Below are 19681 nucleotides of genomic sequence, written 5' to 3'. Positions count from 1 at the left end.
GGGTTACAAACACTTAGAGTCTGCGAGAGACATTCATAGGAGGGGGGGGGGGGGGGTTAGCTCTTTCAGCACTGAGGGGTTGAATTAATTAGCCTATACACCTAAAATCAACAGGTGCGTTTACAGTAGCACAAATATTCCGGAACGAGCGGACAAGAGGACCAGTATACTTTGCAGTGTAAGCGTGCCAAGGAAATATTCCAGCAAGATTGGAGAAAATACCCAACGGGCACTGCACGCCAACGTCATCACAATTGCGGCCTTTTCAAAACATTTTCAACTTCCAAGTCATACCAGCTAAATAAAGTCCTCATCACAGACTGAGCAATCCAAGATGCAGTGCAGGTGACAGGCTCCGGTCCTCATCACAGACTGAGCAATCCAAGATGCAGTGCAGGTGACAGGCCACAGTCCTCATCACAGACTGAGCAATCCAAGATGCAGTGCAGGCGACAGGCTCCGGTCCTCATCACAGACTAAGCAATCCAAGATGCAGTGCAGGTGACAGGCCCCGGTCCTCATCACAGACTGAGCAATCCAAGATGCAGTGCATGCGACAGGTCTCGGTCCTCATCACAGACTGACCAATCCAAGATGCAGTGCAGGTGACAGGCCCCGGTCCTCATCACAGACTGAGCAATCCAAGATGGTTTCCACAACATACTACACTAACATGCAAAGCTTCAAGATCCAGATTTGTTTTTTAAATGGCGCATAACCTTAACTGTGTAACCCCTCTCTCCTTCTGTTGACTGCCTGAGAGCATCTGGGAAGGTTTCTGAAGACTAAGGCAGAGACAGTGCAGACACAAACAAACAAGATAAAACGATATAAACTAGAAGAGACTGAGTCAAGCAGACAAGCGTTTCAGCTAGTGCCTTCATCACGGTTATTGATGAGCACAAGTATAGGGCAGCTACAATGGGGTGAGGCTGCCATTGGTAGAATGGTACCACAGTATGCCAAACTATATCCTTCCCAAATGATCTTCAATGGCAATATAGACAGACAGAGTGACACTACAGTGGCAAAGCAATGGTTCTATCTTATGCTAGAAGAAACTGATACCACCCAAGGCAAAAATCAAGCTGAAGTACAAGTCTTGTCTTCTTGAAGGCACTAGAGCCCAAACGCTTGTCTGCTTGACTCAGTTTCTTCTATTTTCACACTCTATAACACAGATTCAGGTCAGGAGTTTTGAAAGACAGACAGAGGAGAGAGAGAGAGAGGAGAGAGAGAGAGAGAGAGAGAGAGAGAGAGAGAGAGAGAGAGAGAGAGAGAGAGAGAGAGAGAGAGAGAGAGACACACACACACACACACACACACTTGGGATCCTGGATCACACCCAACAGAACAGGTGTCGTTCAGACAGACATTCCCATAGAGTGCAAGACTCTGAAGTAACTGAAGACGAGAACCAGAAAGCTCACATTTAATTCTCAGCCTCGGCCTCCCCTGGTGACTGAACTGTATTGAAACACAGCTCGCAGTAAATGAGGATTCCCAGTCTCAAAGCTCTTTACTCCAAACCAGCATGAGAGCAACCGTTACCATCAATCAATAAAAACATGACCCAATAAAGTTCCCAAACCAGACATATCAAATAAATAGCCATCATTTAGAACTGCTGGAATGCGTGTTTGTGATGAGGACGTCTGTCTTTATATTTAAAACTCTTGATAATAAACACACAAAAAAACTAACTGTTATAAATGACAAATGAAGAATGTTATCTTGTGTGCCACAGACCTTGTGTCCTACAGATCAATAAGCCTCACTTCTATTATATGTAAACTTATGGAAACTAGAATAAGATCTAAAATGGAAAATTACCTATATGGTAACAATATCCTGGGAGACATTCAGCATGGTTTTAGTAAAGGGAGATCGTGTCTAACTAACCTGCTTGATTTCTTTGAGGATGCAACATCGACAATGGATAATTGTAAAGCATGACATGGTTTATTTAGATTTCCAGAAAGCTTTTGACAAAGTCCTGCATAAAAGATTAATTCTCAAACTGAACGCAGTAGGGATTCAAGGAAATGCATGCACATGGATTAGTGAGTGGTTAACAGGTAGAAAACAGAAAGTACTGAATAGAGGTGAAACCTCAAAATGGAGTGAGGTAACCAGTGGAGTACCACAGGGATCAGTATTTGGTCCTCTGCTATTCCTAATCTACATTAATCATTTAGATTCTGGTATAGTAAGCAAACTTGTTAAATTTGCAGACGACACAAAAATAGGAAACACTGGCAAACACTGCTGCAGCAGCAAAGGTCATTCAAAATGATCTAGACAGCATTCAGAACTGGGCAGACACATGGCAAATTACATTTAATTGAGAAAAGTGTAAAGTATTGCATGCAGGCAATACAAATGTGCATTATAAATATCATATGGGAGATACTGAAATTGAAGAAGGGAACTATGAACAAGACCTAGGAGTTTATGTTGACTCAGAAATGTCTTCATCTAGACAATGTGGGGAAACTATAAAAAAGGCCAACAAGATGCTCGGATACATTGTGAAAAGTGTTGAATTTAAATCAAGGGAAGTAATGTTAAAACTTTACAATGCATTAGTAAGACCTCACCTAGAATATTGTGTTCAGTTCTGGTCACCTCGTTACAAAAAGGATATTGCTGCTCTAGAAAGAGTGCAAAGAAGAGCAACCAGAATGATCCCGGGTTTAAAAGGCATGTCGTATGCAGACAGGCTAAAAGAATTGAATCTCTTCAGTCTTGAACAAAGAAGACGACGCAGTGATCTGATTCAAACATTCAAAATCCTAAAAGGTATAGACAATGTCGACCCAGGGGACTTTTTTGGCCGAAAAAAAGAAACAAGGACCAGGGGTCACAAATGGAGATTAGATAAAGGGGCATTCAGAACAGAAAATAGGAGGCACTTTTTTACACAGAGAATTGTGAGGGTCTGGAACCAACTCCCCAGTAATGTTGTTGAAGCTGACACCCTGGAATCCTTCAAGAAGCTGCTTGATGAGATTCTGGGATCAATAAGCTACTAACAACCAAACGAGCAAGATGGGCTGAATGGGGCCTCCTCTCGTTTGTAAACTTTATGTTCTTATGTACACAGCAGGGCAATGCTTCAGCCTGGCCCTTCACTTCACTACATTTGGGAGGGGGGGTTTACTTGTAGGTCATTTAAAAACACATTTTCAGGCCAAAACTGAAAAGATTGTATTTTTATTTGATTTAATTATTTCTACCAGTTCCACGTAACAGAGGAGTTCAGTAAGTGGGTAATATATAATCAATCAGAATGCTGACCCCCCTCCCCAATCAACAATTTATATTGATCAACAAATCATACCAAACATTATGATGTGTATTCAAACAGCAAAGATATCACAATAATTATTTCAGTTTGTATTAGAGCTTATAATACATGTGTACATCACACAGCCAGACCTTGTGAATACAGTATTACAGATTGCATACTACATGTGTACATCACACAGCCAGACCTTGTGAATACAGTATTACAGATTGCATACTACATGTGTACATCACACAGCCAGACCTTGTGAATACAGTGTTATAGATTGCATACTACATGTGTACATCACACAGCCAGACCTTGTGAATACAGTATTATAGATTGCATACTACATGTGTACATCACACAGCCAGACCTTGTGAATACAGTATTACAGATTGCATACTACATGTGTACATCACACAGCCAGACCTTGTGAATACAGTGTTATAGATTGCATACTACATGTGTACCTCACACAGCCAGACCTTGTGAATACAGTGTTATAGATTGCATACTACATGTGTACATCACACAGCCAGACCTTGTGAATACAGTATTATAGATTGCATACTACATGTGTACATCTCACTGCCAGACCTTGTGAATACAGTATTATAGATTGCATCCAAACTGCTGACACTCAGGAATACAAGTGCAATGCCACATTTTATGTCCTCATGATATGGCCAACAGAAAAGGACTCCAGGTTTCAGTGAAACCATTACTTTTATTGGATAGTCTAGTTAGCGTCTGTTCATAAGTCTTTATATTTTGCAGAGGTGGGGCTCTTCCAATTACGGAGGACCAACCTGTCTGCATTGATAATGCCCACCATGATCAAACTGAATTGGTTATTCGTCACCCCTGGAATCTTAGATCTGTCTTCCAGGAGTCACAGTCTGGGTTAAGCTGGCAGAGACTCCCCCAGCCACGCCCCCAAGCTATTTACAACTTTATTCCAGAATGGCAAGACCACTGGGCATTCTCATGTAGCATGCAAGAATGTGCCAGCCTCCCCGTGCATCTCCAGCACACATTAATACACAGTACAGCTGCTCTGTGGACCCTTGTAGGGGTTCAGTAATATCGATGTAGTATTTTGTATTGTATACATTTTTTTCTGACCTCTCTAATACTAGCCCCAGAATTTGACAAAATGTTTAAGCAAGTCTCGGCATCAATTATGCAGTTAAATCTCTGCCAGACAGTTTTGAGGTTTCCACAATCACCACTACACAGGGTATTAAATGTATTATAGCATGTAGATGCTGCATGAGATTCTCCTCCCAGTTCTGTAAAATTCTGCTCAATCACGGATTGCTTTTTGTGCTGGAGATGCAGACCCAAGACAGCAGCGACACAGTCTCTGAGTTGCAAATATCTTCAAAACTGTTCCCTACCAATCAAGTTATACTTAGTTATCAATTCCTGGTTTGACAAACACCCCATCTTTGTATAGGTCACCCAACAGCCATATTCCCTTATATAAAAAAAAAAAAGAAGTCTTTCCTATGCGAATTACAGGGTTGCACAAACGGGTGAGGAAGTCTGTTTAATTTTGAGAGAGATTGAACATTTGCCCGTATCTCGAGTGTTCTAAATTGGTTCAGCACTGTCAATCCCACTCTTTTTTGGGGCTTGTTGCGATAAAACATCAATGGGGCAAAAAGGGTGAGTGAATGACTTCTCTATTTGAACCCAATATAAGTGCCAGCCAGTGCTGCACCAGTGTCTAGCTAACACGGCCATTTAAAATGCTGTATTACAGACGTGCTCAAATTTGTTGGTACCCTTACAGCTCATTGAAATAATGCTTCATTCCTCCTGAAAAGTGATGAAATTAAAAGCTATTTTATCATGTATACTTGCATGCCTTTGGTATGTCATAGAATAAAGCAAAGAAGCTGTGAAAAGAGATGAATTATTGCTTATTCTACAAAGATATTCTAAAATGGCCTGGACACATTTGTTGGTACCCCTTAGAAAAGATAATACATAATTGGATTATAGTGATATTTCAAACTAATTAGTTTCTTTAATTAGTATCACACATGTCTCCAATCTTGTAATCAGTCATTCAGCCTATTTAAATGGAGAAAAGTAGTCACTGTGCTGTTTGGGATCATTGTGTGCACCACACTGAACATGGACCAGAGAAAGCAAAGGAGAGAGTTGTCTGAGGAGATCAGAAAGAAAATAATAGACAAGCATGGTAAAAGGTAAAAGCTACAAGACCATCTCCAAGCAGCTTGATGTTCCTGTGACAACAGTTGCAAATATTATTAAGAAGTTTAAGGTCCATGGAACTGTAGCCAACCTCCCTGAGCGCGGCCGCAAGAGGAAAATCGACCCCAGATTGAACAGAAGGATAGTGCAAATGGTAGAAAAAGAACCAAGAATAACTGCCAAAGAGATACAAGCTGAACTCCAAGGTGAAGGTACGTCAGTTTCTGATCGCACCATCCGTCGCTTTTTGAGCGAAAGTGGGCTCCATGGAAGAAGACCCAGGAGGACTCCACTTTTGACAGAAAAACATAAAAAAGCCAGACTGGAATTTGCTAAAATGCATATTGACAAGCCACAATCCTTCTGGGAGAATGTCCTTTGGACAGATGAGTCAAAACTGGAGCTTTTTGGCAAGTCACATCAGCTCTATGTTCACAGACGAAAAAATGAAGCTTTCAAAGAAAAGAACACCATACCTACAGTGAAACATGGAGGAGGCTCGGTTATGTTTTGGGGCTGCTTTGCTGCGCCTGGCACAGGGTGCTTTGAATCTGTGCAGGGCACAATGAAAGCTCAAGACTATCAAGGCATTCTGGAGCGAAACGTACTGCCCAGTGTCAGAAAGTTCTGTCTCAGTCGCAGGTCATGGGTCCTCCAACAGGATAATGACCCAAAACACACAGCTAAAAGCACCCAAGAATGGATAAGAACAAAACATTGGACTATTCTGAAGTGGCCTTCTATGAGTCCTGATCTGAATCCTATCGAACATCTATGGAAAGAGCTGAAACTTGCAGTCTGGAGAAGGCACCCATCAAACCTGAGACAGCTGGAGCAGTTTGCTCAGGAAGAGTGGGCCAAACTACCTGTTAACAGGTGCAGAAGTCTCATTGAGAGCTACAGAAAACGTTTGATTGCAGTGATTGCCTCTAAAGGTTGTGCAACAAAATATTAGGTTAGCGGTCCCATCATTTTTGTCCATGCCATTTTCATTTGTTTTATTATTTACGATATTATGTTGAATAAAAAATAAAAAGCAAAGTCTGATTTCTATTAAATATGGAATAAACAATGGTGGATGCCAATTACTTTTGTCAGTTTCAAGTTATTTCAGAGAAAATTGCGCATTCTTCGTTTTTTGTGGAGGGGTACCAACAAATTTGAGCACGTGTGTATATAGTTCTGTGTCAGGGAGAGCCAGGCCTCCCCTACACCTTGGTGCAAATAATTTTGCTACAGTAATCCTGGGTCTCTTCCCCTCCCAAATAATTTGTAATCAATCGAGTAAAATGCTTAAATGTTGAGGGTGGTATGTTTAGTGGTATCATCATGGAAATATAGTTAAAATTGTGGGGCAACCATTATTTTAATAATATTGTAGCGATCTCGGTTAACGCAGGCAGGCGCATCACACAGGACTAGGCAATCCACACACAGGCGGAGGGTGGGCGAGAACCCGGTTGTACAACATACGGCTCCTTTGCAAGGAGCGTATATCGGACTCATGTCTTCATGAGTGATTACATCACCTCCCAGCCCTGCTGCTGCCTTCACCCCTGCACGCCACAGTATTTATCTTTACCCATAGGGTAAGTTTATTTGTCTTCCACTTATCCAGATCGTTTTTCATTTTCTGTAGTAATGGGGTAATGTTAATATTAATAATTTCACTGAGATCCAGGGAAAGCAGAATTCCCAGATATTACACGCCACCTGGGATCTGTTTAAATTTCCATAGTTACTGTACTTGGACATAATTTAGATATTGGCATGGCTTAAGATTTATGCCAGTTGACTATATCCCGACATTTTGCATAACTTTGTTCATTTTTTTTCATGATTTTAGGCGTCAAGATTTAAAAGAGCAAGTAAAAGTTATGTGTGTCTATGAAAAGTAATTACAAAATTATTTATTTATATTAGAATCTTAAAAATACAAGCTTGTCTTAGCACACAGTAGATTTCAAAGTAAAGTTCACATATTTAAGGGAACTGTTTGGTTTTGCAATAATTTATTGCACACAGAAAAGTGGTGAAAGACAGAATCAGACACCAATGAAACAGAAATTATATTTCAGGCACAAAAAAAAAAAAGTCACATGATATAGATACCATAATACCAAGTGAGCCAGAAGAGAAGAACGTGAAGCAATTTCTAAATTCAAGACAAAAGCAGCAGTGTTGAGTCGTAGTAAATTTGAATGCAGAAAGGTAAGCCATAAGCTCTGTTTTGTTTTCTATTTTTCCCATGTGTTCCATTTTTAAAAAAACAAGACCAATTTTAAGTTTCGAAAACTCTTCATGGAACCACCAGTCCTTACATTTATTTTTAGTCTTCCACGATTCGGAGTTTGCATACCTTCTCATGAACTGCAGAGTCAGAGAACGCACAATTTTGAACACTGTTGATTTTACAGTTTTCAGAAGGTCGTTTGTTACATTAATGCGATTTCTACATTAAGTTGTTGTGGCAGTAAATAATATTGCTTTGTGGTGATTTGGTGGTGGTTGGCAGGAATTTCCTATCCTGCCAAAATACATGTTGAATCATTGATGATAATTAGACTCCAGCCACATGGTATAAAAAAGGGAACAATCCTTTGTTTGGGGAGGAGTTTTGGCGAGTGTTTGTGCTGTGTTGCTGTTATTATTTTGGAAACGTTTTGTTAGTAGTGAAGGCGAATGCCCAGCCTGTGTTTTTTGTATTTTGTTTAAACCTTTTGTTCTGGCCCTTGAGCCGGTTATTTTGTTCCTGTTTATTGTGTTTGTTACTTGTTTTGTTAAACCTTTTTATTTAGCTTTGTGAGCAGTGTTTTTGTTTGTTCAACGTGTTGATTTATTTAACTGCAGCTTCCTTGTCTCCGAGTCTCCTTCCCAGCCGATACCACCCCGGCCCGCAACTCGACTCTGTCACAGCTGCATTATTTTTTCTTTCGTTTTTAATGTTTTTTCAATTCTGTTAACTGTTACTTGATTAAAATAAATACAAAACAATACATAATGTATTGGCATTTACTTGAACAATGTAGCTTGAAAGTAAAAGTCCAGTACATAAATATCAAATTACAGGTATTTAAAAAAAAAAAAAAAAAAAAAAAAAAAAAAAAAAAATTGAAATTACTTATCAAATGGAGTATTGTTGAAACAAAAAACACTTCTGGTCTACAAATTACATTTACATACACAAATGGTTTTGGATATTTCTTATTGATTTTATTAATACAGATTAGCACAAACCCACATACCACTTCTTTAGGAGATTAGCATGAGCTGCTACAGGAAATCTGGAGAAGCTTCCCTTTTTGGCTGGTGTTGCAGTCTGCCACAAAACACTGCAATACACGGCTCACTAGCTTTAATTTGTATTAAATTAAAAGTAGGACTACTTACTGTAGAAATCACGTTAATGTTTATGCAAGAGCCTGGAAAAGTGTAAAGGTTATTATCGTGTAAAAGTTATTATCGTAGATTGTATGCACTCTATTTAAGACTTTCAGTGTAATACTGGTGTAGCTCAATTTTGACAGAACGTGTCGCCACGAGAGGCACTCCGATCGATGAGCCAACTATACAGCTGGTGAGTAAAAAGTAAAAAGTTTCAAAGTGAAGGCAAACGCAGAGCTAATTCATTCATTAATGCCTACATTTCATACTGTGTATCTATGTTTGCACCATGCCTTTCAACACCCTAAAGGTCTGGACACACAAGTGCTTCGCTTTTATTTTGACGTGGTAGACAGCGCCACACCAGCGCGTCTGTACCCAAGCGTCAATTCCCTTTCCTGGGTAACACAGTACTTTATAGCATTCTATTTAGTGTGATAATACCCTGCCTCCCCCCACTGCCTGTACCAAAGACAAAGAAAAGATGGTTAGTGTGACATCAACAGAAGAGGAGGAGGAGGAGGAAGAAGAGATTTGTACCGTACATAAGTTTGAACATGCATTTCCATTTGACTTGAACTTCTTAAAAAGGGAATTTAGATTTCTTCTAAAATAAAGAGCCCTTGTCTTTAATCATCTTTAGTACTGTGCCTATTTAAACAGATCGATAATCACAGTATGTGTGTATGCGGATTTGTGCACGTTTTGTTTTTTGTGGGTGTACGTTACCTGTATATACATTGTGTGTAATGTGAACATTGTTTCCTGAATTAATTGTATATGCCAGCTTTCAGACCTGGCATATACAACCTTCATTGTCCTTATATTGTTTTAGCATAGCGAGATTAATTTACGTACTAAAATTACCACACCTTTTTTTTTGCTATTGAAGGAGCTGAGAAATACCTGCCCAATCCAGTCCCTTTTTTAATTTGAGTACTTCATTACAGTTTCTTGTAAGAAAGCAATATCCACCCGTTTTGTTTTCAGGCAAGATAAAACTCTCTCTTTATAGGGTTACTACAGCCATTAATATTCCAAGTCATAAATTTGACAGATCTGTGTGTCATTTCATTGGGGGTTAGCAGGAATTGCACTTGCCTTTCCATCATGGTATTTTTTCCTTGTTATCAAATTGGATATATTAGATTATTTTTTAAGAAGGAAGGAAGAGAATTTTGCCAATTCTAAACATACAGAGGTCTTCGTAAATTTGCCCTATCATATTTGTATGTAAAAGCCTAATTTGTACAACATTATTGTAGACTGAACAGGACCATAAACAAAAATAAACATTACGGTCTGAAAAAACACTAAAAACTAAAACAAATACGCGCTGCATAAGCAAATACCAAACAGAAAGGCACATAAAAGCCTTTCTTCGTTTTTCCGCTTTCCTTTCAGGGGAAACGTACACGTACTTCGGTCCATGGTAAGCGTGCTGGCAGCTACTCATTACAGCCCCTCCCCACCCCCATGCTTCTATCACACATCAGATAAAACAGCGCAAACAAGTTACATCTATATTATCAACATGAAGAGATACACCATTACATGCACACACTGGAAACCTGTGCACTTGTGCTAAAATACACCTGCACACACGCCTATACATACCCGTGCACACAAACCAACATTCTTTCATGCACATGTACAGAGATATGCATTACCACTGACCCCCATAAAACAAAGCTTAAAACATCAATTTCGTCCTGTCATTATGCGTTGTGAATTAGAACATTCAGAAGTAATGCATTAATGTGCGAGACTTAACAACATACAGTGGTTTGCAGAAGTATTCATTCCCCTGCAAAGTTTTCACATTTTGTTGGCACCTGAGCGTACTCCACGACGCTTTCTATTTACATGTAGAATCTACACAAACTACTCCACTTTGATAAAAAGTTTTTAAAAATGCGTACAGAATATAAATAAGTAAGATTTACAGAGAAAAACAGATTAATCTCAGTTGCAGAAGTATTCAACCCCTTTGCTACTGCAGCCCTAAATCAGCTCAGGTGCAAATGATTTCTTTGAAAGGTGACAAAATTAGTGAAATGGTTTCAGCCTGTGTGTAATCAGAGTGGTTTGACTTGTAGATAATTTACCTCAGGTATATAAAGACTTTCAAGCTGCAACTCACATAGTGATCCAACAAAGCAACCATGAAGACCAAGGAGCTTTAAAACAAGCCAGGGATAAAGTGGTAGAGAGGCACAGAGCAGGAGAAGGGTACAAGAAAATTTCAAAGGCGCTGATTATCCCTCTCAGCACAGTGAAGTCCATCATTAAGAAGTGGAAGGTGCATCATACCACCCAGACACTACCCAGATCAGGTCGCCCTCCCAAACTGAGCAGCCGGGCAAGCAGGAAACTGGTTCGGGATGTCACTCTGAAGCCAACAATGACTTTGAGAGATCTGCAAAGTTCTGTGTCTGAGATGGGAGTCAGTGTTCACACATCAACAATAAGCTGGTCCCTACACAAAGCTGGCCTGTATGGATGGGTGGCAAGAAAGAAGCCATTACTCAAAAAGCCTCATCTTAAAGCACGTATGGAGTTTGCGAAAAAGCATGTAGATGATACTGCAGACATGTGGAAAAAGGTTTTGTGGTCAGACGAGACAAAAATTGAACTTTTTGATCTAAATTCCAAGCGTTATGTCTGGCGCAAGCCCAACACTGCACATCACCCAGTCAACACCATCACAACTGACAAGCATGGTGGCGGCATGCCAAAGCCACACTGGAGTGGTTGAACAAGAAGTGAATTCATGTTCTTGAGTGACCCAGTCAAAGTCCTGACTTGAATCCAATCGAAAATTTATGGTGAGACTTGAAGATTGCAGTCCATCGACGATCCCCAACAAACTTATCAGAACTGGAGCACTTTTCCCATGAAGAATGCTGAAATTTTTGCCCATTCTACTGTAGAAAGCTAGTAGAGACCTATCCAAAAAGACTCATAGCAGTAATTGCTGAGAAAGGTGCTTCTACCAAGTACTGACTTAAGGGGCTGAATACTGATGCAGCCAGTAAATTTCATTTTGCACATTTTCTTTGCAAGTTTTGCTGACATTTAACCTCCTTCTCATATAACAGTGTTCTGTTTAACCACTACAGCTCTGAATAAAAAAGAAGTTTGTTTGAAAAACTGTGCATAAATTATTTGCAATTCAACAAAATCTGACATTATTGGTAGGGGGTGAATACTTCTGCAAACCACTGTATATCCTTATGTATATACTACAGACCTGTATTAATTTTCTATCCTACCTAACAAACAAACAAACAATTGGGATGCAATATTAAAGTGACAGAGAAATTGTCCATCAGCACCAACTCCTCACTCAAGATATTAATTGTGCGAGGTAGGTCCGTTGTGTGGCTCAACACCTACAGTGAATTCTATCCATGGCAGTTCTTGAATAAATCTTTCAGGTCAGCCGGGTCGTGGAACCGTTCACTATTTCACTTCCACGTAAACCGCAGAGTGGCAGGATAAGACAAGGAGTATTTTACATGTAGATCGTGAAGCTTCTTTCCCTGGACATGTCAGGAAAAAGGAAAGCCTGCATCCCTCCCAGACCACTCCACCTGTTTCTCACAGCTGCAAGCACTTTCTCCCTTGTTATGACCCTCAGGAACCTCATAATGATGGGTCCTGGGGGTTGCTCATCATTGGGCCTCGGTGCTAGAGATCGGTGTGCTCTCGCTCGATTTCAAATTCGTGGTTGAGATCAACACCCAGAGCTTCTGATATAATGCGCTGCACATACTTAATCATCCCTCCAGCTTCTCTGCCTTCCTTCAAACCAATCAGTCTGATCTTACTGCGGCGGCTCCGGTTCTCGAGATCTTCAACACCGGCTCCAGTGTATCAAGCTGTTTCGAGTGTTGAGTGTATCACTCACAAGGCGTGTGTCATGTGTCACCATTCACAAGGCAAGCGTCATGTATCATCATTCACAAGGCATGTGTTTGTATCCTCTACCCCTGAGACTTGCTCCTCAGCCTGGTCAAGCCTTTGTTTTATCGTGTCCACTGATGTCTTGAGTTGAGCAGTTATTTCTTTAATTGTCTAGACATCATTAGCAACCGCCTTTAGTCTAGCATTCATTTTGCTCATTTCGGTTACCAGTTCCTTTAGGTTCGATGTCTGGGTTGCTGCCGTTGCTGGTGATATCGGGCTCAGAAGGAGGGCTTGTTCATGTTCTTTTGGCAGGACCCTTGAAAAAGTTTGATGTAGAGCTTGTCATTATGGATTAACAGTCTACTGCTTACAGAAAAATGATCCAGGTTTTCATATATCTGTAGTTTTTTGTAATACTTAAAAGAAACAACGCTGTAGGATTTTGCAAAATCAATGGTGGGTTAGCAGAGCTACTTTAGAGCATGGCCATCATCTCTGCATTCCTACATGACTCCTCCAAAACCTCATTTCTAATCTCCGACACTACTGCTGCAAGTCGTAGCTGGAGCGTGCCTGTTCTATTGGGCTCACAGTGACACACAGGTAGTGCTGGAGCATGCCTGTTCTATTCTATTGGGCTCACAGTGACACACAGGTAGTGCTGGAGCATGCCTGTTCTATTGGGCTCACAGTGACACACAGGTAGTGCTGGAGCATGCCTGTTCTATTGGGCTCACAGTGACACACAGGTAGTGCTGGAGCGTGCCTGTTCTATTCTATTGGGCTCACAGTGACACACAGGTAGTGCTGGAGCATGCCTGTTCTATTGGGCTCACAGTGACACACAGGTAGTGCTGGAGCATGCCTGTTCTATTCTATTGGGCTCACAGTGACACACAGGTAGTGCTAGAGCATGCCTGTTCTATTCTATTGGGCTCACAGTGACACACAGGTAGTGCTGGAGCATGCCTGTTCTATTGGGCTCACAGTGACACACAGGTAGTGCTGGAGCGTGCCTGTTCTATTCTATTGGGCTCACAGTGACACACAGGTAGTGCTGGAGCATGCCTGTTCTATTCTATTGGGCTCACAGTGACACACAGGTAGTGCTGGAGCATGCCTGTTCTATTGGGCTCACAGTGACACACAGGTAGTGCTGGAGCATGCCTGTTCTAGTCTATTGGGCTCACAGTGACACACTGGTAGTGCTAGAGCATGCCTGTTCTATTCTATTGGGCTCACAGTGACACACAGGTAGTGCTGGAGCGTGCCTGTTCTATTGGGCTCACAGTGACACACAGGTAGTGCTGAAGCGTGCCTGTTCTATTCTATTGGGCTCACAGTGACACACAGGTAGTGCTGGAGCATGCCTGTTCTAGTCTATTGGGCTCACAGTGACACACAGGTAGTGCTGGAGCATGCCTGTTCTATTCTATTGGGCTGTGTTCCTATAGCTAGAAAAATTAGCTTCCTTGCAGGGGAATGGAGATAAACTGGCTTGTCAACACTGTCTGCTACTGGCCCTGAAAGGCTAAAACTATGGAAGACATGAAGGAATTAGACTTTAAATAGAATTGTGGCGAAAAAAACAAAACATGACAAATCAAAACACCAAGTCACGTGTTTCCTTGTGTAACATAAAAACTTTTACCCAAAAACCTTTAACATCATTTTCTTAAGCTTCAAAAAGATGAACTTCCCCCCTGATTAGTCACAGCTGGGTTTCATTCCAGTGTTTTACACACTGGAGAACCCCCTGATCACAGCACCTGCTTGTTCAGGGGTGACCCCGAGATCGCCAAGCACACGTCGCTGATGCAATCAGGGGGTTCCCCGAGGCTGTAATAAAACCCAGCTGAGGCTCCTCAGGGTGTCGGCTGGTCTATCATACATGTATCCAAGATATCGAGTGTACTGGAATCTGCAGGTCTGTGGAGGAGCCTGTCTGCTTGTCTGACTCGCATCTCTGCATGTGCGCAGCTGTATATAGGTCACATTGATGTATTGACACATCACCGATAATCTACCAGAAACTTCCACCAACACCAAACATGAAAAGTACCACGACAATGAATGCAAACACATATTAAAAAATAAACTATTTCAAAATTAAAATACTTTGTCAACATAAAAAAACGCTTTTTATCTACACAGATCTCTGTCAGAATGTTAATTACTGTTTATCCAAGACTCAATCTACACTCTTAAAACCCTTACGTTTTTTTTTGCTGAATAATTTAAACAAAACAATGACATGTATATACATATATAAAATACATATATTAACACACACAAAGATGAACTGCAATTGCCCAATTGAAAAGTATATATCTTACATTAGTTTGTATCAAACACTGCAAAAAGCGTGTATTTATCTGCATATGTATGACATACCGTTACCGTTACAGTACTAAACACGACATATGTTGTACTGTATGTACAGTGGAGAAAAAAATGCCTTTCCACTAAGACTTTTACCATATCGAAACCCTTAATGTAGCATCTTGGGTACAATCTGGTCGGATGCACAGCTCGTTTTATGATCAAAATCCCCATTTAAATAAAACCCCGCTGTGACTAAAGCATAGATTTACACACCAACAACAACCCGTGCAAGCACTGATGATGTCTGCATGTGTATTGTGTATTATTATTATTATTATTATTATTATTAATAATAATAATAAACCACGTATATTCAGGACCACAGTAATGTACTTCTATTAAAAGCCCCACTCCCGCATTTTCAAACGCATTTTTATGTATTTGTAAGTAACCCCCATGTATTCACAGTCTCCACTCTCACCACTTGCAGTTCAGTATTACAGCGTTTTTATTTTAATCTCTTCTTACCTCGACTGTCGCCCATCCCGTTTAGCCAGACCGCCGGGTGAAACAACTCGGGCCTCTGAACAGGCGCCTGAAAAGCCAGACGCCTCTAAACACTTATCCGCCTGCCCTGCCCGAGGATTTGCGTAGCACGACAATAAGGTGAAATAAAACTATTTAAATTAAAACTCGACCGAAACCTTGGCTGCAAAAACGTCCCCGGCCGAACCGGCCCAACTAAACACTCTCGCTCTCTCTAGCTCGATCTCGCTAAGCCAGACGTACCTCGTTCCCAGCAAACCCACTCCGCAAAATACAAATTAAATATATTAGTTGCATCAATAAAGTATGATCTAAGCAAAGGTGTGCCCGTTTCCAAAGAGTTTATCAGATATATAATTGTTTTTTAGCGAGGTAAATATGATTTATAACGCGTTGTCGGCGAGTATGATATACAGGAATCAGGTAAGGCCTGTTTATTTAGTCTTTTTTAACCGAGTTCCCATTCACAGGAAGCCGCTGTTTGCGGAGGCTGTGAAACTGAAGACATTTTGGCTCAGCGGAGTCCGCATCGAGCATACAGCTCGGATACAGAATGGCGACCACATAAAACACACAGTTTCCTATCAAACAGTGTACATATCACAACAGGAAACAACGCAAGCCCATCAGAAAGCAAACACAATCAGATGTTTATTATTGTAATTGTTATCCCCTGATAATTGTAGCAGTTTTTAGTGGATTCGCCATTTAAAAAAAATAAAAAACAGTAGTGATGAGAAAAGTGAAGCTTCGTGAATCACTGAACCCTTTGAACTATCGGTTCGCCTAAAAGTTCATCAATCACATGAAGCGCTTCGTGCCACCTAGTGGTCGATCTGCACAACCCAATGTCTTTAAGGTCGAGGCATTAGAGAAATGAAACAGAACTATATATAATACAGACATGACATTACATACAACTACACTATTAGTTTACAGAGAAGGTAATGGCGCGTAATATATTTTTGATAGACATTATTAAGCAGTATAAATGTTCTCAGTTATACTGAGAATGTATGATTTAAACAATCACTATATAGATGTTCTGCTTGTAGGAACATTTCAGTGTAATAATATCATAATAATAAATTGAGAAATGCAGAATTCATGTATTTCCAATATGGGATGTATGTATATTAGTGATGGGAATGATGGGCTTCAGTCTAGACCCTCGAGGCAAACAGTGTCACGAAGCAAAGGTTCATTTGGTTCCTTTTGTTCACGGTGCTGTTACCACAGTGTTCACGGTGCGCTGTTACCACAGTGTTCACGGTGTGCTGTTACCACAGTGTTCACGGTGTGCTGTTACCACAGTGTCCACGGTGCTGTTACCACAGTGTTCACGGTGTGCTGTTACCAGTGTTCACTGTGCTGTTACCACAGTGTTCACGGTGCTGTTACCACAGTGTTCATGGTGTGCTGTTACCACAGTGTTCACGGTGCTGTTACCAGTGTTCACGGTGCTGTTACCACAGTGTTCACAGTGTGCTGTTACCACAGTGTTCACGGTACATGGGTGAGGATATAGGTGGGGAGGGATGGGCGTGGATGTACGTGGGGAGGGATGGGCGTGGATGTACGTGGGGAGGGATGGGTGTGGATGTACGTGGGGAGGGATGGGTGTGGATGTACGTGGGGAGGGATGGGTGGGGATGTAGGGGAGGGATGGGTGAGGATGTAGGTGGGGAGGGATGGGTGAGGATGTAGGTGGGGAGGGATGGGTGAGGATGTAGGGGAGGGATGGGTGTGGATGTAGGTGGGGAGGGATGGGTGAGGATGTAGGTGGGGAGGTTTTACTCAAGGATTCGTCTGTACTTTGCACCATCCATTCTCCCCTCTATCCTGACAAGCTTCCCAGTCCCTGCTGAAGAGAAGCCTCCCCATAACATGATGCCGCCACCACCATGCTTGTCAGTTGGGATGGTGTTGACTGGGTGATGTGCAGTGTTGGGCTTGCGCCAGACATAACGCTTGGAATTTAGACTGAAAAGTTCATTTTTTGTCTCGTCTGACCACAAAACCTTTTTCCACATGTCTGCAGTATCATCTACATGCTTTTTCGCAAACTCCATACGTGCTTTAAGATGAGGCTTTTTGAGTAATGGCTTCTTTCTTGCCACCCATCCATACAGGCCAGCTTTGTGTAGGGACCATCTTATTGTTGATGTGTGAACACTGACTCCCATCTCAGACACAGAACTTTGCAGATCTCTCAAAGTCATTGTTGGCTTCAGAGTGACATCCCGAACCAGTTTCCTGCTTGCCCGGCTGCTCAGTTTGGGAGGGCGACCTGATCTGGGTAGTGTCTGGGTGGTATGATGCATCTTCCACTTCTTAATGATGGACTTCACTGTGCTGAGAGGGATAATCAGCGCCTTTGAAATTTTCTTGTACCCTTCTCCTGCTCTGTGCCTCTCTACCACTTTATCCCTGACTTGTTTGAAAGCTCCTGGTTGCTTTGTTAGATCACTATGTGAGTTGCAGCTTGAAAGTCTTTATATACCTGAGAGAAATTATCTACAAGTTAAACCACTCTGAGTACACACAGGCTGAAACCATTTCACTAATTTTGTGACAAACAAATCATTTGCACCTGAGCTGATTTAGGGCTGCAGTAGCAAAGGGGTTGAATACTTATGCAACTGAGATTAATCTGTTTTTCTCTGTAAATCTTTCTCATTTATATTCTATATGCATTTTTTTAACTTTATCAAAGTGGAGTAGTTTGTGTAAATTCTACATGTAATTTGAAAGCGTCGTGGATTATGCTCAGGTGCCAACAAAATGTGAAAACTTTGCAGGGGGGTGGTTTGCAGAAGTGAATACTTCTGCAAACCACTATATATATATATATATATATATATACAGTGCCTTGCAAAAGTATTCAGACCCCTGACCAATTCTCTCATATTACTGAATTACATTGAAATTTCATTCTGTTTGATATTTTATTTTAAAACACTGAAACTCAAAATCAATTATTCTAAGGTGACATTGGTTTTATGCTGGGAAATATTTTTAAGAAAAATAAAAAAACTGAAATATCTTGCTTGCATAAGTATTCAATCCCTGTGCTGTGGAAGCTCCCAGTTTACACCGATGAAAGAAATTGCCCTAACGAGGACACAATTACCTTAACATTGGCCTCCACCTGTGAACCATTAAAGTTGCTGTCACATTTTCTGGATAAAAAACCCACTGTTGAAGGATCGCTGGTCAGGCTGTGAATCTGAAGGAAAATGAAGACCAAAGAGCATTCTACAGAAGTTAGAGATAAAGTAAAACAAATGTATAGATTAGGGAAAGTGTACAAAATAATATGCAAGTGTTTGGATATCCCAGTGAGCACAGTTGGATCAATAATCAGGAAGTGGAAGCTGCATCACACCACCCAGGCACTGCCAAGAAAAGGCCGCCCCTCAAAACTCAGCGCTCAAACAAGAAGGAGACTTGTGAGAGAAGCCACAGAGAGGCCAACAAATCACTCTGAAGGAGCTACAGAGTTCTTTGGCTGGGAGTGGAGTAATGGTGCACCAGTCAACCATATCAAGAGCTCTGCAAAACACTGGCCTGTATGGGAGGGTGGCAAGAAAGAAGCCGTTACTCAAAAAGTACCATCTGAAAGCACGTCTGGAGTTTGCCAGAAAGCATGAGAGTGACCCAGCTGCGATGTGGGAAAAGGTTTTGTGGTCAGATGAGATCAAGATAGAGCTTTTTGGCCAAAACTCAAAGCGCTATGTGTGGCGCAAACCTAACACTGCCCATGCCTCAAGACACACCATCCCTACAGTGAAGTATGGTGGTGGCAGCATCATGCTGTGGGGATGCTTCTCATCAGCAGGGACTGGGCATCTTGTTAAAATTGAAGGAAGAATGGATGGAGCAAAATACAGGGAAATACTGCAAAAGAACCTGCTTCAGTCCGCTAAAAAACTGAAGCTTTTGAGGAAATTCACCTTTCAGCAGGACAATGATCCCAAGCACAAGGCCAAAGCA

The 19681-nt window shown here is 41.3% G+C and overlaps 1 protein-coding gene across 3 annotated transcripts in view; it reads right to left on the bottom strand.

Annotated features, from left to right (window-relative positions):
* LOC131709111 (retinoic acid receptor RXR-beta-A) overlaps positions 1–16247 on the bottom strand; it is a 49880-nt gene extending 33633 nt beyond the window's left edge. Inside the window, exon 1 of one of the 3 annotated variants that reach the window (XM_059011044.1) lies at positions 15668–16247. In XM_059011044.1, the coding sequence (XP_058867027.1) occupies positions 15668–15683 (16 nt within the window). In that variant the 5' untranslated portion in view covers positions 15684–16247. The remainder of the gene's footprint in view (positions 1–15667) is intronic. The other 2 variants (XM_059011043.1, XM_059011045.1) reach the window with 2 other exon arrangements.
* Between the last annotated feature and the right edge of the window lie 3434 nt (positions 16248–19681).

This window comes from Acipenser ruthenus, chromosome 41 (genome assembly GCF_902713425.1).
Source record: "Acipenser ruthenus chromosome 41, fAciRut3.2 maternal haplotype, whole genome shotgun sequence".
Lineage (NCBI taxonomy): Eukaryota > Metazoa > Chordata > Actinopteri > Acipenseriformes > Acipenseridae > Acipenser > Acipenser ruthenus.
The sequence above is the reverse complement of the archived record's forward strand: the minus strand, read 5'-3'. Positions and strand labels throughout refer to the sequence as shown.